The sequence below is a fragment of the Terrapene carolina genome, unplaced genomic scaffold (genome assembly GCF_002925995.2).
Source record: "Terrapene carolina triunguis isolate 2854851 unplaced genomic scaffold, T_m_triunguis-2.0 Scaffold210, whole genome shotgun sequence".
Classification (NCBI taxonomy): Eukaryota; Metazoa; Chordata; order Testudines; family Emydidae; genus Terrapene; species Terrapene triunguis.
In genome coordinates, this window is record NW_020664561.1 from 43836925 (window position 1) to 43859329 (window position 22405).

Sequence of the window (22405 nt, forward strand, 5' to 3'; positions counted from 1 at the left end):
TTATGAAAAAGTAAAATTGGTTGTAAATCTTTTACTACATTTAAAGAGGCACTATGCACCTGGCTGGTGGAAACTCATGGTTCTGTCCCTTTAGCTGTTAGCTTCATTGATCAGGGAAACCATAAATTGCATTGCACAGATTTAGTTCCAACCTCTTAACTGTAATTCATTGGGTCCTTTGGAACCATTGTTTGCCATATATGGAATGCTTAGGGGAAGCACTTTCTAATGTCATCCACTATGGCCATCTAGGAGATCTTTGTGGCTTTCTTAGCTGATGAAACCTGTAGTCTTTATTAGAACCCTATCAAGGCAAATGCTCCATTGACTTGAGTAAGGGCTCCACAATTTGGCTCAATGTTTATTGTAGGACAGAATTCCATACTATAAATTTCTTTTTGTCTAGAACTTCTACAGTCATTATAGGGTTACCGAGATTCTGGGATTCAGTGAACACAGCTTGAATCACTGAACAAACAAAGCCAAATAAAATAATTAGCACGATTAGGTGGAACTCCATTTTCCAGCCTTAAATCCTGATGCTCCTTCCCCTTCTATTCTAAATAGATACCATAAACGTGAGATGACATGGCCTACTTGACCATGAGATGACATGGCCAATTTGACCAGCTGACAACAAGGTCATTCCATGTCAGACGACCAGAATCTCAAGCAAATCAATTAATCACCTCTATAAAACATACAGGAATCTATTCTTAAAACAGGAGACTTAACAATTTGATGATATTTTTTTATTATTGGCATCACAGAATCTAACATTGACATGTGTTTATTACACAATAGGGTAGACTGTCTTCAGAAATCATTTCAACAGGAAACATCTATTCAGCTGGACAATCATCCCAACAGAAAGTACCATCTGTTCGTTCCATGTGCTTCAATGCAAGTACATTTGGAGTTGAAATTTGCGCAGAAAGGAAAAGTGTGAATGCTGCATTTATCAGAAAGGCTCCTCTCTATTATCTGGTTGGGGAGAATGCTTTTAAACTTACCTGCAAACCAGGTAAATACTATTGTCTTGAGAGAAACTAATAAATATTTGTCTTTCTATCTTAGGCACTTTCATGGCTCCTATTCATGGCCCTTAGTATCTCAGCACCTTACAATATTTAATATATTTATTGTCACGACACTCCAGAGAGACTAAATGACTAGTCCATGGTCATACATGAAACCTGTAACAGAGAAAGATATTGAACAAAGGTTTCCCAAGTCCCAGGCTAATGGCCTGAACTCTGGACCATCCTTTAAATGTCCAGAGGCAAGCACAATATCTAATTAATTAATATATAAACACAGAAATTCATGTTAATTTGTCAAGACCGATATGGCAACAAATGTGTAATTCTCTTATCAGAGCTGTTGCCAAGTAAGGCACTGCCAATAAACTCTGGTAAAAAAAAGCAATTTATTCCAGTGACCTGGATGTGCTGACTGGATTATCTGCAATTTTTTATTCACTTGAAATGAATCTAGCGTCATGCTCAACACTGAAAAATGTATGTAAGTTCAATTTGCATGACACACTATCGAAGTCACTAAATACCAGAAATATCCATTTTCACCAAATGCAAATATAACTGCAAAAAAAATGTTGCTTTATCTCCCACATACAATATAAAAGCAGAAATTGGCACATTCTGGGCTATTGTAGTCCTCTACTGCTATTAACAACAAAAAACAGTAACAATACTGTTATACAATACTACGGCTAGTGTAGTCCTCTACTGCTATTAATAACAATAACCAGCAACAGTGATATTAATTGCCATGTAATGTCAGTCCATACAGGGTCATCAATTGAGAAAATACAAGTAACAATCCAAGCAGGTGCTCAGGCTGCTGCGAAAATGGTGCGTTTAGTAAAATTTGAAGACACAGAAACGGAACTAGCTTCTGGCAAAGAGGCAATTAAAAAACTGAAGAAAATCCTTGATGATCCCACAGTCCAGACCCAGGTACTTATCTAATATATACACTTCTAGACTTGCAGGGGACAATATACACACACTTAGTACACTCTTAATAGTAAATAAAGTGACAATAACAAGACAAACTTAGTACTTTAGATAGTGTAGGAAATAACATCATACAGTATTAACTTCAGTCATGCATAATTCTATGCACCATAACTTCTACATATAGTCATCTAAATGTATTGGTTTAGAGCACCATCCCATGTGGACATCACTAAAATATGTTATAAACAGAGATGAAGTCTCTACTTGGGGACGAGACCTTGCTTTCTGAAGGACAACAGAAAGACTTCTTTCTCTCAGAAGAGCATTTTACTTAAAAACTTCCGCAAGTGAACAGAATAATAATTGTCTTTCTCTGCTCATGTCTTCTACTAGGAAAAATCACTCGTTATCCGAAAAGACAGAAAATCATCATCCAGCTCTAGCAGCAGCAGCAGCAGCAGCAGCAGCAGCAACAGTAGCTCCAGCTCATCCAGCAGCCAGTCCAGCAGTGATTCTCAGCGTGACCAGATCAATCTGAAGAAGAAAGATGTATCTTCCTTTGACGATTCATTGGGCCCACCAAGCAAGAAACAGCAGAAGGGGCATCAAGAACATGAGCAGAAAGGGCCCCGCAGCAAAGGGCATTCTAAAACCAAAGGAAAGAAGTTATCTCCATTTGGGAAAAGCAGCAGCAGCAGTAGCAGCAGCAGCAGCAGCAGTAGCAGCAGCAGCAAAGCTGATGGAGGAAAACATACAGCTAAGACACATTCTAAGAAACCACCTACTGTACACGCTACTAGTGCCGATCAAGAGAGAGGTTTTCACGAGAAGAAACATTCCAAGGCTGCACGCAAACAGCAGAGCAGCTCTAGCAGCAGCAGCAGCAGCAGCAGCAGTGAAACCACCACCGGCAGACCCAGCAGCAGCAGCAGCAGCAGCAGCAGCAGCAGTGAAAATGCTGATAAAGCTCGCTACGATGCCAAGAAGCGTTCCAAGGAGTCGTATCCTTTCAGCAAAACTGATAGAAAAGATGAGAGGAAACATGCTAAGTCTCAATACACCAGTCGCAGCAGTTATGACTCATCTGGAGATTGGGTAACCATCTTTAATGTATCATAGTTGAATGTGATCTGATTCTTGTTGAATCATTGCAGGCAATAATTTGTTTTGGAATTTTGCAGGAACAGCACGTTCCAGAAATGTACCGACTCCGCTTCAAGTCCCATTTGGTAAGTCCAACATTTAAGTGTTTACTTTAATGATCATTAAACTAAGAAGTGAAGTAGATATTAGAACAAACCCATATAGCTCTGTGCCAGGAAGATTGACAATAGATGCTGATTTTGAGCTGAGGCAGCTAGTGAGAAAAATTCAGAGAGAAGAGGGAAAATATTCACATAGTGTTCATTGATCTTTGCCCAAGTTCCCAGGAAAGTCATCCAGAGGCGTACGAGGGAGAAAATGATACCGAACTTTGTGTGCAGTTTGTTAAAGCCATATATGTAGGTGCAATGTCAACAGTCAAAACTTCCTAGTAGTGAAAGAGAAGAATGATCGGTAAAGGTGGGAGTGCATCAGGGATCAGCATTGAGCCCTTTCTTGTTTATCCTCATCCTGGATACCCTTACAAGGAACATACAAAAGAAGGAGGCACTTTGGTGCATGTTGTTTGCAGATTATATCATTCTACGCAGTGAGAAGAAAGATAGTCTAGAAGAGGATCTTTATAAATAGAGAGATGTGTAGGAGAGACTTGGACTCAAAATAAGCAGAGGAAAAACAATATATGGTATGTAATTTTACTAATGTGATCACTGAAGAATTATTCCTACAACTAGATGGACAGACAATACCAAAACCACAAAATGTCAAGTATCTGGGTTCCAGAAAATGGGGAAGTAGAGGATGAAATTAGAGCTAGGGTAATAAATGCCTGGCTCAAATGGAGATAGATAAGTGGTGTAATATGTGGCAGGAAGATACCAGTAAGATTAAAAGGGAAGTCTATAAAACTAGTCCATCCAGTTTTAAAGTCTGGCACTGAGGGTTGGGCTTCAAAGAAGAAATATGAGCAAGTGATCTTTTCCACAGAAAAATGTGAATGTTGAGATGGATGAGTGGCATAAGTAAGAAAGACCACATGAGGAATGTGTATGTTTCATACATTCTCAAAATAATTCTTATAAATGAAAAAAATGAGGGAGTGCAGGCTCAGTTGGTTTGATCGTGTAAAGGACAGTCTTGACAACTGTACGAGTAAGAGAGTCCAACAGATGAAGATTGAAGGAAAGAGACAGAGAGGCTGACTCAAGGAAAAGTTGTGGGATGTCATAAGGGAAGACATATTAGCATGTGATGTGATAGAGTATATGGCATTAAACAGAGCACTTTGGAGGGAGAGAACTTGTAGAGCAGTTACTGGGAAGATGGGAGGAGAAAAATGACTTTTATGTTCATTTCACGTGGACATTCTGAAGAGTGAGTGACCCCAAATGATTTAATATCCAATGTCAGAATGTGAAGAATACTATGGTGTCATCTAGAGCAGCCACAATGGACTGGTAATCATTTTTATTATTGATAATATTATTATAATACCTGCATATTGCTGTAGTCCTAGAAGCCTCAACAAGATCAAGGCTATTCTGAGTTAGGTGGTGTAGAACCATATAGTAAATAACAAGCAGGCGTGGCATGTTGGGGGGGGGGGGAGAAAGGGATAACAAAATAATAAGATATTTTAGCACAGACTAGCTATGTGCAGAATTCTTAGACAATCAGTAGCAGTAATAAGAGCTTGCCACCTGCCTAGACATTATCAGAAGGCAGATTCTGTGTGCATCACAGCAGAGGTGAGTTTTAAGGAGGTACTTAAATGAGGAGGAAAATGTGGTGGCTTTATGGATTCTTCCTGTAAAGTTCTTGTTATTAGGGCTGGTCACAAAATAGGAAAATGGTTTTGTGAAATTTGTAATGAAAAAATCCTGCCCTTTTTTATACAAATAAAATATTTTTAACCAGCTCTAGTTTTATAATGATATTTTACACTGTTTAGGTGCCTCCGTGTGACATAGTATCTGATTACTGACACAAGAGCTTCCAGTTAGGAGAGGAAGTTTTCATCAGGGCCGGCACTTCCATTTAGGCAACCTAGGCGGTCGCCTAGGGCACCAGGATTTGGGGGGGCGGCAATTCGGCGGCGGGGGGGTCCTTCCGCACTCCGGGTCTTCGGCGGCAATTCTGCGGCGGGTCCTTCACTCCGAAGTGCCCCGAAGACCGGGAGCGCGGAAGGACCCCCCCGCCGCAGAATTGCCACCGACAATCGGGAGCACGGAAGGACCCCCGCCTAGGGCGCCAAAAACCCTGGCGCCGCTCCTGGTTTTCATGATAAGAGCTGGATTTGGCCAAATACCTATCATACAGTCTTTTACCTATTTCTCTTCTACAGAATCCAGATCAGGCGTCGTCAAGCAGCTCATCATCATCATCTTCCCCTCAGTCAGGCAGCAGCAGCAGCTCCAGCGACAGTACCAGCAGCAGCACCAGAGAGAGTAGCAGCAGCAGCAGGAACAGCAGCAGCAGCAGCAGCAGTAGTAGCAGTAGCAGCAGCAGCAGCAGCAGCAGCGATTCTAGCTTTGCACATGAGGTGAAATTTTATCTTTGCCTGGGAATTAGACTGCGTAAGGGGCATTGTTGACCTTGCCTGTGCCTCTAGCCATTAACCCCAATGAGTCATTGCTCTTCGGAAATTGCCCTACAGGGAGATCTTTTTTTTTTTTTTACACGCTGAAAACCAGAAATGATTTCTTTCCTGTGAAAAATTGTGACAAAGATTTTTAAAGTTCCTTTCTTGACTAAATTTTTCAATATTTTTTTTTTTTTTTGAGTTTTCAGCAGTCAAAAACTTTCAAAGAAAAGTTTCCTTTTGGGTGGCTAGAAATGGAAAGATTTTCAATTTTTTTAATGAAAACTCCAAAATTAAAATTTTTGGTGAAAATTTCCATGTCATTAATAAGGTATTTTCCATCAAAAACTGTTTTGACAGAAAATTTTCAACCAGCTCTACTGAAAAACACAACTTAGGCATGTGTCCTATATAATTTATATATTCATTGAGAATATGAAAAAAACCCACCTATTCATTTAAATGTTAAATCCTGGTTTTGCAGTGCTTACTCTCCAGAGTAGAGTCACGGAATTCATCAGTGTAAGTCCAGTGTAACAGAGACAAAATCTGGCCATGTGCTCAGTAAAACTGATCCATTACTTTTAGAGAGAAACAAACATTTCTGTAAGCACCAATTAGCTCACTAACTGTTCACAATCCTTAGTGTGGTATTCTGAATCCATTCCAAGTAATTGTATCTTAATAATAATATACCAGCCTGGCCCAAATACATAGTGAAATATCCAAAGGATTCATAATATTGTATGAATACTGCAATTAATAAGGAACTCACATCTCTCATTATGGCTCAAAGGAGTTGCTTCTGAATGAATATATTGCTATGGTAATATCCAATGTTCTAGAAATCGATTAAATATTAAAAATAATACACAAGATCTTAATAAGTCCATTGACATGTCTTAAGTAAGTCGTGGCTCTTGTGTCAAGACAACTGCATCTTTTTAAAATTCTTTATTCTACTGAAATAAAAAAGGAGAATAACCCACCAAAACTTACACTGAAATAACAATAAGAGTCTGGAACTATGTTCATTCTCAACCAGCCCAGGCTCTGTACTGATGTACAGCTATCGGTGCAGTACGAAATGAATCCAACGTTCACCACTGAATATACATGTGCGTTTAAGCATTGCCATTTTTGTTTTGTTTTTCAGCCCAATTTCCTGGGAGACGTACTTCCACCTGGGCTCACCATTGTGGCTCGGGCAGTTAGGAGTGACAACAAAAATCAAGGTTACCAAGCCACAGCATATATTAACTCTGCTGCTGCCAAAGTCGATATGCAACTGGTTGTGGTTCAGCTTGCTGAAACTAACTGGAAAGCGTGTGCTGATTCTGTAGTATTGCCTCTCAAAGCACAGGTAAAGATACAACTAGCTCCACCAAGTGAGAGCTTTAAAAGGCCCCTCAGTATCAAATAACCAGATGGCTATACTGATTAGAGATGGTCAAACAAGGAAGACAAATTTTCCTGGAATTTTTGGCAAATATTTTTCATCAAAATTTTGAATTTTTGAAAAAATGCAACCACTGAAAAACAGGAAAATAAATTTGTGAAAATTTTCAAAATTTGTTTGAAAAACATTTGTAGCTAAATTTTCAAAATTTGAAAATGTTTGAACAGCTCAAGTGCCAGTTTACACCAGCTGAGGATCTGGCTCATTCCTTTCTTTATACATGCATTTCAAATGACAGCCACTTCAAATGTTGTATGCAGCATAGTTGTTATGTCGGTCCAAGGATATTAGAGAGACAAGGTGTTCCATCTTGCATTTGGCTGTGCTGCTCAGAGTACCTTCCCCAGAGTTGAAGAAGAGCTCTGTGTGGCTCAAAAGCAGAAATTGGCCCAATACAAAATTTTACCTCACCCACCTTGCCACTTCAAGGACATTTTGTTTCCTTCTTTCCATATAAGAGAGGTGCTGAAGTCATGTTGGGTGTTCAGTTGATGCCTGAAAGCATTGGAATTAGGGCACTGTGTTTGCAGTTTCTATTTTCAAGCCTCTCCAAACAGCAATGCCCACATGCCCCAGTCGTGGAAGCCTTCATCTGCAGAGCTATGTACGTGTACAGTGATCTCCAGACTTCTGCATTTTGTGGCTGCAGTTTCAAAATTTCATCAGAATTGTCAGTAGTGAAAATTGTTTATCTTTGCAAAACCAGACATTTTTGTAAAAGTAAACTTTCTAGAGGAGCATGCCATTTCTTTTTTAAATATACAGATTGGTGATGAATTTGCAAAATGTAATGAATCTCAGCAAAATGTCACACTGCAGAATTCTAGGTCATGTTTCAGTGCAAGATTTTGAACGTTCAAAATGAGAACATTCAGCCTGGCCTACCACCCTTACCATTCATCCCCATATTCCTCCAGATGTAGCCAAAGCTCCTCCACAAGTATATTTAGTGAATGAGTTAGGAGCATTGAAGACTTCACTGAAGTTTCATAACAAGATCATGTATTTTGATATGATGACAGATTTTTTTTATATGATTTCATTTCCAAAATTCTAATGACTTTTTCTCTTCCTCATAAAGGCCAGGTTCAGGTGGGGCAAGGAATGCCGGGAGTATAGAATTGAAGCAAGAGCTTCCACAGGCCGAATTTCAAGGAATCCAGCTGTACAGGTGAAGCTGGCTTGGACAAAACTTCCATCCTGGATAAGGAGGACAACTATAACGTATGCAGTCTGCTATCTTGTCATTTGTTGTGTTGTTCTTGTTATATTGGTTGGTGTTATGAAGGTTCTGAGTATGTCACATCTTGTTTATCTCTAGAACTATGGAATTTGTTCCTGGAATAGCATACCTGATGGGCTTCTCAGAAGTGTATCAGAAAAATCCTTCTCAGGAACTTGTAGTAAGAGCAGTTGCAACTTCATCACGGACAATTAATACAGTCATAAAGGCTCCGGGGGTATGTGGACCTTTTGTTTGTTTGTTTGTTTTTCCAAATATACTTTCTAGTTGTATAGTTTGACTTTGGGTAATACATCTAGGCTAATTCTGAGAAAGGAAAAATGCAGAACCTTACCTCCTACACGAGCTACCGTAGATCCTGAATACACCGGGCTTGATCCTGTAGTGTGCCATAAAGCACAAGATAAAAACGTGATCAGCATTACTAGAAGTTCTTGGGACCTCGATGCTTTCATTATGAAAGAGCCACCAACTGCACAGGACCAACTCAGTCTGGCCTGCGGAGTAATGCCCAAAGGGGAAGCCTGTAGCCAAATGCTTCATTTGTATGCGGAGGGTAGCACTGAAGCTGATATCTCCTCAGATATGCCCATCCTGCCCACACACTTTGCTTGTTTTTATCCTGGGCTCTCAGGAGTACGGGGTGTGTGACTTACAAAGGATGCATTGAGGAAGACTATAGCTAGTGCTTAACCTTACTTGCACCTATATCCTAACTGGTGCTGGAGTCCTACAGCCCGGTACTTCTTGGAGTCCATTACTCACCGATCAAACCTTGGAACTCCCAAATGAAGCACTTCTCTGAACAAACAAGAAGGGGTATGTTTTGCCAGCAGCCTGCACAGATGTAGTCTGCAGACTCCAACTGATTAATTGGGCTTTGTCCACTAAATCCCTGTGCATCTTTATGAAAAATGTCCCCTAGTGGGTCTGGTGTAATTTAACAACAGCTTGGCTTTCCATAAAGGAAATAAGTGTGTCCTTAACCTACCCTTGTACTTCAATTTTCCAGGGGGTTTTCATATGTGATAATGAGGGAGTGGTGTATGACCTGTTTATCTAGATATATTTAATGTGTCTTTCTCTATGGTATGCGAACTTAACCAAAATCACATCAAGCCAACTTTCATTCTGTAAGACTGCCAGCTAACACATGCTCTTTAGTCTGCTGTACCTAGTTGCAGTGGGACAGGATAAGGCAGAGAGAACTTATTATTCAGCCACCCTGTGGAGTGGTGGTTTGTTTGGTTTGGTTTTTCGTTTTAAGGAAGTCATTTAACAATACCGTAAACATCATCTGTGCATCTTAATTCCCTATGTCTTTAAATAATCGTTTAAAGATAATCTCTCAAGAAAATGTACAAGTGATAATAAAATAAAAGATAATGAGCTCATAAAAATATATATGTTAGGTTTGGGTGCCCACAATGTCCTGGGAAGACTGTAATGACTCCAGTTATACAAATACATATTTAGGGAATTTTTAACAAGGGGGGCCTTTTTGCTTGTTATGATTGACCAAATTGTATGACTAAACATATCCTAAAGCCTTTTCATTGCTTCTTTTTCAGCTAACCTTTTACTATGAGGCTTTCCCACTTCCATTTGCTTTGCCTGTGAGCCCAGCTCCAGCTTCTCAGGCTCCAGAAGTGACTGCTTGGAATTTCCTTCCAGAAATATCTTCACTGATAGCTAAAGAAGATCAATGTAAATGTTACTTCAGTACTGGTCTAGTCCCTGATAAATGAGCAATGGTTATTTGTAATAGTTAAAACTTGGCCCCTCCGGTGACTCTGTCTCCTGTCAGCTTTGGGCTTGGTCTTTTCAAGCAGTGTTCTTCTGGGGAAACTTGGCAACCCTTACCTTTACCCTTACCCCAACCACAGGAGATGCCTTCTCAGCAGTTGTTGGAAGGGGGGCGCAGGGTGTTCAGGTCTGTTTGCATGGTTAGGAATTCATGGGTTTCACACAGAGATCCCAAGTGGCTCTGTCCTTTGTCGCTTCCAAGAGGCTGTCATCCCCACCACGAGAGGGATGACCTGGTGGATATAGGGCAGGGACATGAGTTTTCCAATCCTATTTATTTTCCTTAGAAGAGAGACTTCATGATTTTTAGTAGGACTGGGTCTGTCTAATTCTAATGATACTTATTACAAACAGTGGCAAAATTTGGAGAAATGCTAATAGTTTTTGTCATGGGTTCAACTTTTAGCTTCTCAGGAATGTGATAGTAACAGAGTCTTTAAAACAAGACTATCACTAGATGGTTTGTTTTCAGCTGCTTATCAAAAAAAAGTGATGGGTATACAACAGTATAATTCCACACTGATTGATCATTTTATGTTGCTGCCGTGCCTTTCTTAAGTATGTATACTTAGGCTGAGATTTTAAAACCTGCCAAGAAGATTTGGCTGTCCAATTCCCATTGATTTTAATGGGAACTGGCCATTCAGACCTCTTGGGCAGCTTTCAAAATCTCCATGACAATCTCCAAAGCACAGTTGCATCTGCCATTTATTTTTATTGTTGTTTTTCAGCCACATGTGAAGTGAGGGAAGAAAACTTCAAAACATTTGACAGAGTGAAGTACAAATGTTCATTCAATAAAGACTGCAACCTTGTAGTAGCTCAAGACTGCACTGCTCACCCCAAATTCATCGTCATGACGAGAAAAGTCAATCCACGCTCTTCCTCCAGGGAGGTGTACATCAATATTAGTTCATCGTAAGTGTAATCATTCTTGAGTCGCTATATAGAATTTTAGGAAGTTAGTTTACATTTTGTTGCATTGGAAAAAATGATGGGTACTTTTTAAATCATAATACCAGCAATCGTCTTCTGCCCTCCAGCCTCTCTCTTCAATTTCTCAGGTAATGCTTATCAACAGCCCCCACACAGCTACCTCCTTGGGCTTCTCATTTCCAGGAAAGTGTTGAACCAGAGCCCTAAACCCAACCAGTGTTGAACTTTGGGGGCATATTCAAAATTTGGATGCTGAAGTTGGGGCTGTGTCTGTGTTGGTCATTTACATCAATGTTCCCACAGTTAAACACATTTGTTTTCTTCTTTCAAGAAGCGTGAGACTCTATCTTTCTCCATCTTCCTCTATCCTCGTGTCATACAATGACGGACCAGTGTTAACGCACAGCAAAATGTATCAAAATAAAAGAGGTAAGTGTGTTACTCACCTTTCCAGGAATTATTTAGAAATTAAATATTTACAGGAATATAGAATCATAGAATTGTAGGACTGGACGGGTCCTCGAGAGGTCATCTGGTCTAGCCCCTGCACTAATGGCAGGACTAAATATTATCTAGGCCAAAATATTTTACAAGCTTAATGAGGACTTCGAGATGTAAAAAATAATTGTGTATCAATACTAAGAAAAACTATGGGCCTGATACTTCTGTGACTTATTTTGGTTTTACATACCTGACTTCAACTGACATACTCTTAATTTTCACTAATAAGTGAATCAGGCCCATTATTATATTGATTTGTATAGTGTGCTTGCCACTGTAAAGCATAAGGATTAATCCTCTCACTGAAATGTGAAGCATTTTGCATTCAGAGCTGCTTGACTATATTGGTACTTGTTTATATGTAGGTGCAATGCCATGATGATGAACATCATAGAGAAAGCTAGATATTTAGGACCAGATCTTCAGCTGGTGTAAATCAGGCTGGCTCTATTGACTAGACAGAAAAGTCAATGACAGCTATATAGATCCAGAGAAACAGCATTTTGCAAATAAAAAGAAAAAACTCTTATTTCTGACCTCACCTCTCCACAAAAAATGTATTCAGATGGAAATAGTAAACAGTCTTTGTAAATGAAAATTAATGATTATATACATTATCCCTGAGATTAGATAATTTCTTTACTATTTCAAAATTAGAGGAACCACCTGTAAACAGTTGTATCTTTTTACAGAAAACATTAAAATTTATAGAAATGAAACAACAGTTGTAGTAGAAGCTCCAGACCAAGGGCTGGCGAATGTGACTTTTGATGGATCGACACTTAAGGTACTTCTGAATCTGCTTTATTACTAGCTTTCTTCTCTTTTACACCTTTGCATTGTAATGGGCCAACACATTAGCATCGACAGAAAAGATGTGTTATCTTTATAGGTTACTGTTGTTTCATGGATGAGAGGAAGGACCTGTGGTATTTGTGGAAATAATGATGGACAAAAGCAAAATGAACTCCTCATGCCCAATCATAGGCTGGCACACAGCTGCTCAGCTTTTGTCCATTCATGGGTACTGGTAGAAGAAACCTGCGCCGAAGGTCAGTAGATTTGAAAACAATTTTTACTTAGAGAAAATGTCATTTTTATTTTATTTTTCCCCTAAAAATACAAAAAAGAAAAAAGAAACATTTACCTGTAAATAAAAAGGACCACTGTTGTCATTCATTTTCTGTTTATATAACTAATCGTTATTTTAGAACTCTCCCAATGAATCTGAAGCGTTGAATACAACTCTTTCTCACATTCAGTTTACTACTAGAGGCTTGATTCTGCCACATTTACTGATACTTAAGTAGTTCCTTACTCCATGACTGGCAAAATCAGACCCAGTCTTGCTCCCACTGAAGTCAGTGGAAGTTTCACCACTGATTTGCTTCAGAGCAGGAGCGTGCACTAAATCAGCTCGCTCTCTGTAGACTTAATTTAATCAAACAAACTACATATGTTATAAACAGCACACAGAGAATTTTAGTACATTGGGCCAGACCCTCAGCTGGGGTAAACTGGCATAGCACCATTGACTTCAATTCCATTTTACCCCATCAGAGGATCTGGATAGAAAGGGGGCGGGAGGGGGGCGTTGGGAAATACTCTTACTGTATAAGTGTGTCTCCTTGCATATATTTATAATAATACTACACTCCCTCCAACAGTGCAGTATTTTCATTTACTTTGGGCCTGTAAAGAGTCTCAATAGAGTCAAATGGGCTTTTTCCATTGATTTCAGTGGCAGCAAGATCATACCCATAAGCATGTCAGGAAACTAGATAGCACGTGGAATCCTGTGAATGTTAATGATCCTTTTAGTGCTGATAATTGCAGCATTATAAAAATCATCCAATACAACAATTGGTCTTGATATCATTATGTAAATGCTGCCATTACTTATGCACTCACAAACAACTGACATTTTTCCTAATGCAATTCAGCAGTCCCTGTTCTTACACAGCACCTATTCTTAATAGCTTTCAGACCTATTTCTAAAAGAGTGGACTATAGGATTTCATTTGGGCCATACTGTGCCATCAGTTTTTAAACACAACTCCCCTTTCAAAAATCAGTTTTCCCCACTAACTATGGTCCTGATCTTGCCACCTTTACTGCTGTGAAAATGGGTCATTGGGGAGTTGTACTTAAAAGATGAGGAGAAAATATGGACTTTTCTTATTGTAAGGAAAGATTAGAGCACTTGTATTCCTTAGGGTTTAACTACTTTTTCTTTTTCCTCTTAGGGTGTAAACTGCAACGCCGCTATGTGAAACTGAAGGGACATCCTGTTATTGATGGAAGGGAATCTACATGTTATTCTGTTGACAGGATACTGCAGTGTATGAAAGGCTGTACTCCAACTGAGAAAACCTCAGTTAAAGTTGGCTTCTCCTGTTTCCCAAAAGGTAGGATTTTTTTTGTTTTACTTTCTTTGTCACATACCAGAGGAGCTCTGTCAGATCAGTTAGTCAAGATATAGCACAGCACCACACAGACCCCCTACTAGCCCACTTGACTTTCAGAGCTGTTATTTCCTAACCCCATTAATATTTTACATAAACAATTACAATAATGGGTAGCTAGAAGCCAATGTGGATTATTTGGCAGATGGTATTGTCTGAAAAAAATCTTAGGGATGGTAAAAGGAGCAGCAGTGACCAATAAAAATGTGTCATGCCTTCCAGATGTTTCATTGAGTTGTGATAAGCAACAAAAAGTCCTTTTAGTCACATTGCAATCTGCTATTTCATGTAGACGAAGATGAGAAAAGCAACTGAAAGTCAGTCACGTAATGTAACATGACTGCAGTATGATTAGGCTGCCATGCTCTGCCCATGTGCAATGCATCAGCAAAAAACATATTGCTAGGGTGTTCTCCTGATTATTTCAGAAAACAGCTTGATTTTGAAGGTATTTAACTCTCAGACATATCAGATTTTTAAAAAGCATGGACCTGATTCTGTTTTCACTTATATTAGCTTGACACTAGTGCAACTCCGTTGTCTACAAAGTAGATACTCTAACTTCACACAAGTGTGAGAGGAGAATCAGGCCTCATGTCTACAGAGTTTCTTCTTTTCTGGTGCATTACTTCCAAATCCTTAAATATACAGGAATTGATCACACAACTCACATGTACCATAGCCGTAAACAGTTCTGCCACCTACCAGTACAGCTCTGTTCTGCATGTTAACCTTCTGGGCCAGCGCCCCAGCTGGTGTAAACTGACATAGCTCCATAGAACTCAGTTTATACCAGAAGAAGAATCTAGTGTTCTCTGACTGATTTTAAACAGTGTTCCTAAAGATCATCATGCTTTGCTCATATTATTAGAATTCCCAATGTGCCAAAGCAGTTCACGAAAACATTGGGTATATATCTCTTCAGTAGGCAACCCAGCTCACACAACCAATAAGAAAAGTAACACAGTGAGATTACTAATAGCATACTGACAGCACCATGTGATGTGACTAGATGAATCCTTTTAAGAAAAGAAAAGACACCCTCAATGCCAAGCTATCTCTAAAATCTTGTCATATCCATGTTTCACAGATTTTCTTTTGTGTCCATGTTCCATATCTGTGAAGTGTCATCACCCTAGGCCACTCACTGCTTCGATTACTAGACTATAATAAATTTGTCTCATTCTCACACAAAATGAAAAGAAGAAAATCAGCCAAATCAGTCATCATAGTCACTGCTGCTTGCACAGCAGCTGCAGGTTTCTCTGGTTCGTTTACTGAATCTCAGACACAGGAGCCCACTACCACCTCTGCTTCTTGCTCTTTTATCAAGGTTTTCTTATTATTATTATTATTATTATTTTCCTGAGGAGGAAGAAGGTAGAGGATGCCATTGGTGTTCTTCAGTAACATGATTGATTTTCCTCAGGCTGGGAATCAACAGCATTACAATGGAACTCTTTAAGAGATGTCCTTTTTTTGTTTTTGTTTGATGGACCAGATAAGTAGCAGCAGAAGCAGAGCTGGTAACATAATTCTCTCTCCCAGGTTCATAAAATGAACTCCTATATATGTGGGCAAAATTCTTCTCTCAGATCCACACAGGGAGAACTCAGCCCTGATACTCTGCTCCTCACAAAGTGGGAGCCCACATTACTGACAGCAATGGGAGGCCAACACGTATAGGGTGAGCATAATATCAGGGAAGTTACTGCTGTGCAGAACTGAAGGGAAAATTTCCCCCTATTGCCCTAGAAATCTGTGGCCAAATCCTGCAGTTTATACTTCAGGCAATTTGCCTGATGGACCATATCCTACAAATTCTTACTCACTCGCATCGTAGTTACTCAGGTACACAGTTCCATTGATGCCACTGAGACTGTTTGCAGAAGTAAGGACTACTTATGAGGCTAAAGCTTGCAGGATTGGGCCTTTAGTATGCAAAAATTTAGAAGACCAAGGCATGAGAAAAAGCTAAGCAAAAGCAAATCAAAACTAGACTCTTTAGGGTTTCTCATTTTCTAGCTTTAAAATATTAAATATTTAATAACAAATAGCTCAAGCATCATGCTAGGATAATATGTTTTGTAGTTCGTTATACAAAACCTGTGTGTCAAGTTGGTCAGAGAGGTGTAATTCCACCAAATTGTGCATTAACATTTCATTCATTGAGTATGGATGACTGATACAGCCAAAACCCAAACAAACATTTCCGGATTTTCTCTTGGTATAATATAATATGTTGTAAATATATTGCCCATATGTCTGACAAAACAACTAGAGATAAAATTATGGAAGCTTGGCACATTCTACTTAGGCAAACAATCTAAATGCGGGTTCTAATATTCTTCCATATGCAATGTTAAACCTCCAACCAGCTCAGAATGTTTATTGGGAGGATGAATATTATTATTTCATTTAGATTATTTCAGCAGTAGGGGTTTATGATATATTAAAGCTGCTGTTGATAAAGCAACCTGGTAAGGTTAATACTGAAACTGACATTGCACTGCCAGTTTTGAGAATATATGGAAAACTTTAATTAGAAGTTTATGAACCTCTGAAAATCTTCCAAAGGGCCTATCCTTCAAAATGAACTTAAACAGAGAGATGAAATATCCGCCCACCCACTCCACCCTCATAGGCAGTGATAACATGAAAAGAGATGGCTGATATGCTTTTCTACAGAGTGCTCTTATTTAAAGGGCGGTCACATCCAGCACTTCTACAAGCCCCTGCTTTCTATATTTGTGCATCATGAAATTCAATTCATTTTGTTTTAGGGAAGTATTATAGTAATTACACCACGGATGAAAATCCTGCTCCGAGTCAATAGGTCAGTCAGAGGTCAATGGTAGAGGCAGGATTGGACCCATATTCTTTGTCTGGTGAAAGAGTTGGCAACCATCAAAATAATATTGCCTTGGAATGTTTTCAAGTGTTAATTTGCTTGATGTTAGTTAATGTGGCTTTGCTCTTCTGACAGATTCTGCTGTGAGCCTGTCTGACTGGCATAGGGGCAGTGACAGGAAATATGCAGCCGAGGACATCGTGGAGTCTGTGGATGCTGACATTGACTGTTCCTGCACTGACGATTGTAGTTCATCTTAATGCTTTAGCAATGTGCTATAGACGTACTCACCCAAATGATTGAATAGCTGGACAGCTGCAGGGGGAATGCAATAGCTGCAGTAAAATATTAAAAAAAAATGCTTTAAAAATAGGTAAGCCTAATGCATTACGTACAAAGTCAAATGCATTATGTACAATACGCGCTGCTTAATAAATATGCTGTTCATTAAATAAGTATCCAGATCTCTTTTTTCCCCCTCCTTCTTATCAACAAAGCAATCAAGCCAAGTATAATATTCTGGATCCTTTTATCTGGAATATAATTACACTGGTCCTCTCTTAAAATTATGTTCACTGGGTGATGAGAGGAAAACATGATTATGGCTATCTCTAACATTCTATTATATAAAGGATTTCATAATTTAGCATACTAAAGATAAAGTACACACTTGTTTTCATTTATGTTTTCTAATAAAAAGGAAAATCCTGTGCTTCAAAACTGTTCTGTAAAAAAATATTTCACTCCCAGCAAGAGCATTAGCCTTAGTATACAGTACAAAAGAATGACTTGAACTGCTAGGCTCCCACAGTAGCTTTTCAGAGAGCCAATGTGTGTGACACAGTCCCCATTTTGATTTAAATTTAAAAGGGTGTGATGTTAGTTCATAGGCTACCAGAGTAAAAAGGAACTTTTTTTGTTGATCATTTTCTATTGTACATCCATGAAATTCATGCTTATAAAAACTTTAGGTAAAACACTGAGTAAAATTACCAAAAGAATGACAGAAAAATATGATACAAATGACAACAATACCCATACATTACATATCTAAAATAAAGTCCAACAGTAAGGGCCAGATTCTGTCTGGCATGTGGGTAGTAGTAACCAAAGAATTTGTTCAGACAACTATTTAATGTTGATCCTCAATTTTCCCATCAACTCCATTCAGTATAGTAACAATAACATCAGTTCTCCTGCTACATTTTTATTTGTAATACAGTGTTCACAAGATGTTCCCTATCCTTCCTTGAAGAACCTCTGCCTCAATCCAAATCCATGTTACTTGCTAGTTCCTCAGAAGAGTTACACTGCAAAAGGGGAGATGAAGCGTCTTACACTCCTCCTCCCATTAAAATGACAAAGTACAGGCTGAGCTACTGTCAGCTCCTCCATTGGGCCTGGGCCACTTCCCACTATCATTTGTGGAAGCTTTGCCCTGACTTTAATGCACTCACTACTGGGCCCACTGTCTCTAATTCCAAATCTTCTTGCCTCTTAAGCCACCTGTTTATGAAAAGGCAACTTTCCTCCAGTAAACCAGTTCAAATAAAACAAAGATAGTGAAGAGAAATATTAACAGGAGCTTTAATGCTCAAAAGGCACTATGATAAAAACGAAATACTCTTTACCATTATGAATGAATTCTACTTTTAATAGACCATGCCCTCTACATATAGATACCACAGTAATCAGCACCGATCAAGCTGGTACCTGCAGTATGAAAAAAATATAAGCCCCTGTTATGTCAGCTAAAAGAGAACTCCTTCCCCTGGAAGTAAGACACAAGGTGTTTTTATAATCCGTGGAACCAACCTCAAGAGAGGCAACTCAATCACATATACTAAGCCAGTGTATTACATAATGGCAACACAGTAATGCCATAAATCACGGCAAATGCAGAGAGTGTTATGTTCCTGTCTCAGGGGTGGCAGCCTCAGATCTACAAGCGCAACAAAGAGAAGACACTAAAAATGCATTTCCCTGTGTATAGCACCCGCTTAAATAAAATTTACCAAATTAGACACACTATGCTGTACTGCCTGAAACGATAAATGCTCATCCCCAGTGATGGAGGGCGGAGCCTTGAGTATTCAATGCTCAACCCTGGTAACGACTGCCGGCCAGTCACCTGACTTAAGGTCAGGCCGTTAGTGATGAGTAGAAGGGAGCTTGAAGCGCAGAAACAGGAAAGAAGACCATGCTGCTCATTTAAACTTTTTTTGTTAACCTTCTTCTGCACTCACGTGCACTAAAATGAGTCCCACCGCCTTCAGTGGGAGTTGGCCCCAAGCATCTGAGGACAGACGTTAGCTCAGCAGCTTGTGACAGGCAACACATATCATTGTTTCACGTTCTTGTGGCTCAGTGCTGCAGCTGCCATGCTGTAGCTGTTATTTCCAGGCCATTGAAATCAGTGGACAGTATTCTACGTGTAGGTACATTCAGAAGCAGTACTGGCACATTCTAAACGACCGTAAGCTAGAATGCTCTGCCGCACTCAAGCGGCTGATGAAAGGAAAGGTGATATCTGGGAGTGTATGTGCTGGGAGCACAAGATGATGATATAGCAGATGTTCATTTCTGCTAAGGAAGTGCACACGGTGGCAACCATTCACACTTTCTCAAATAAGGCTTTGCTCAGACTGCAGCTTCGCCCAGATGGGGAAGCCGTGGCTAGTGAAACGAGTGCATGCCTGCTTCCCTCTGTTCCATTCAGGACAGAGGTTAGCCACAGCTCATACTATTTCCATTTTTAAGGCACAGCTTTTATTTCTGTCTGTTGTTCTGGAGGTGATGGTGCTCATTCATTAGTGGCCCCATACTGAGGCAGCTGAATATCTTTAAAAGACAGAACGAAGCCACTGATGCTGCAGCTGTGAAATCCAAATATAATGAAAGCTCGTAAAGCTCCGAGTTGGAATTTGGGGGGGGTGAGGGGAGGAAGGCTGGTACAACAAACTCATCTTACCAAAGGAATTAAGAGCAATATTAGATTTGTAAGTGTCAAAAGGCCAATGCTCCACGTGCTAATATACCACAGCGATATTTCAGACCTATTTCAGAGGCTGGCTGAAGTTTGGATTTAAAGCTCATTTGGAATTCAGTCCTGCCCTATGTTATAAAGCAACTCTAACATTACAATTATCTACTGAGTATTAAAATGTATATTTAACAGGCAAGGCTTTTATGTACTGTACCTTTCGTCACTATTGCTTCTCAACTGCTATGAATTGCTTAAGTTTTGTTCTGTATTGTAGCAAGCTAAGCAAATGGCCTTTCAGTTACGTCCCTTATGCTGTTTTGGAGCACACCCAGACCAGTAAGGAATAAGGTTGCCAAGCCTCCAGGATTGTCCTGAAGTCTCCAGGAATTAAGGATTAATCTTTAATTAAAGATCATGTAATGTGAAAAATCCTCCAGGAATATGTCCAACCAAAATTGGCAACCCTACTAAGGGGATCTGTCACCATCTGCCCTGCAGCCTGGGGGTCCCTGTGCAACTGCAGCTCAGATCCCTAACACCAGTAACTGTTCACAAGCGCAAAGTCACTCTGGTGTCCAGCATCCTAGTTTCTCCTTTCAGGGTGACTCAACAGCCCTGCCAAAGTCTCCCCAAATCCATCTTTCTTGAGTTCGTAAGTACCAGAAACTCTAACTTTTCCCCTCTGATTCAGCACTCCCAAAGGTCTGAATCCAGCCCCTCACCTCCCACCCCCTACGTTATCAGGTCTCTTTGGTGCACACACTCCACACAGTTTGCACCACAGAGACCTGCTTAGGGTAAAAATAAACAAAAGATTTATTTAATAGCAAAACCACAGATTCAAAGATGAAATAGTAAGAGAGAGCAAACATATGAGTTACCCAGTAAAAAAACACAGACATAACCTCAGGCTTTAACTTCTACATTAAATAAAATCCCTTTTCTAATACAAGTTGCCTTTGAACTGTTTCCCAGCATACTGCCTGTGTGCCAGTGTTTCATGGACAGCTTCCAGCCTACAGCCTGTCCCTCAGTTTCACTTAAACTCCTTCCATTTTAAAAGGGTTTGAGGCGGGGGGCGGGGGGGTGTTCTTCAGTCACTATATGTATTCAGAGAGGAGAAAATGCTCGCCTGTCTTCGTTTGCTTGATGCTTGAAGGCAGTCTTATCTGGTTCAGAGGTGGCCCACCCCCACCTGATTGCATCGCCATGCTGTTGTGAGGTGGTGCTGAGGTGAGTTACAATTTGCTATACATACATACAGTCATAACCATAAGCCATAAACATATCTCAAAATGACTGTTCAGTTCAGTGCATTACAAGCTTTCATAAAAGATCTCACTTGGTATTCTCTAACAGTATATGCAATCAATTGGTTGAACTTCTTATTGTGGCAGAAGTTAACCCTTCTCTTCTCTCCTTGGGGTGTCTGTGTAACCCACACACCTCCTGGGTGTGGTGTTCTGTAGTGGCACTGAGACCACTTAGAGAGAGAAATTAACAAGTCTGCCCTACAGCCTTAGCTAAGGGCCATATGGCTTTTAGCTCATGCAGTAGATGCTCATGCACTAAGCTCCAGAGGCCCCAGGTTTTCTCCTGCCCTCCGATGATCAGGGTCTGTCAGCATTACATCTGCACCCTGATTATCACAGTCTCCCCCATGAGTTTGATACTGGTGTTTTGGCCATTGGCCATGACCTAAGAGTCATTTCTGCCTAGGAGTTCCAGCAGCTCCCTAAAAGTGGTGGGCCACGGATACCCAAAACCATGGCCCTGCCCCGCCACTCTGTCCCTTCTCCTGAGGCCCCACCTCCACTGCACCTCCCCTCCCCTCCCCTGAGTCCCTGCCCTTCTGCTGCCTCTGCCCCCCAAGGCCCCACCCCAGTGGTGGATTATCCACTGGGCCCACAGTGTCCATGCCCAGGGACCCCGGCCAATTGGTGGGAACTGGGAAAATGGGCTCTCCCTCCTCCCCCCCACCCCCACAGTGTATATCCACTGTGGGGCGGCAGGGAAAGCCCCAGTGGCAGCTCCCTCCCCCCGGTCCCCAGAAGTGCCAGACTACCAGGGCAGTCTCCAGCACCCCCTCCCCTCTCCGCCTGACCTCAGCATGGGGCAGCAGGGGAAGCCCCAGCAGCAGCACCTGCCCCCAGTTCCCAGAAGCGCCAGGCAGGCGGGACAACCCGGGTGCAGGGCAGCAGGGGAAGCCTGGGCAGCAGGGGAAACCCCAGCGCCCCTACCCGCTCCCCAGCAGAAGCTGCGGGATGGGGAAAGACCCAGCCCCCTACTCTCTCCCCAGCAGACTCGGTAGGGTGGCAGGGGAAGCCCCCATGCCTGACCCACTCTCCGGCAGAAGTGCCGGGAGCAGACAGGCAGGTGGGGCAGGCGAAGCCCCGACACTCCAACCCTGGTTCCCCGCAGAAGCGCAAGGGGTGGCAGGGGAAGACCCAGCACCCAGACCCCCCTGCTGCAGCCCTGGGACTGGAGGAGC

General features: G+C 40.8%; 1 protein-coding gene across 1 annotated transcript in view; it reads left to right on the forward strand.

Moving 5' to 3' along the window:
* Positions 1–17188, forward strand: part of LOC113407301 (vitellogenin-1-like) — a 44691-nt gene extending 27503 nt beyond the window's left edge. The window contains exons 21-35 of the mRNA XM_026655639.1: positions 805–1024; positions 1804–1979; positions 2376–2647; positions 2783–3077; positions 3164–3211; positions 6824–7030; positions 8208–8350; positions 8448–8586; positions 9941–10076; positions 10907–11093; positions 11443–11540; positions 12305–12399; positions 12505–12664; positions 13859–14020; positions 17064–17188. Of these exons, the coding sequence (XP_026511424.1) occupies positions 805–1024; positions 1804–1979; positions 2376–2647; positions 2783–3077; positions 3164–3211; positions 6824–7030; positions 8208–8350; positions 8448–8586; positions 9941–10076; positions 10907–11093; positions 11443–11540; positions 12305–12399; positions 12505–12664; positions 13859–14020; positions 17064–17188 (2463 nt within the window). The remainder of the gene's footprint in view (positions 1–804; positions 1025–1803; positions 1980–2375; positions 2648–2782; positions 3078–3163; positions 3212–6823; positions 7031–8207; positions 8351–8447; positions 8587–9940; positions 10077–10906; positions 11094–11442; positions 11541–12304; positions 12400–12504; positions 12665–13858; positions 14021–17063) is intronic.
* The last annotated feature ends 5217 nt before the right edge of the window (positions 17189–22405 follow it).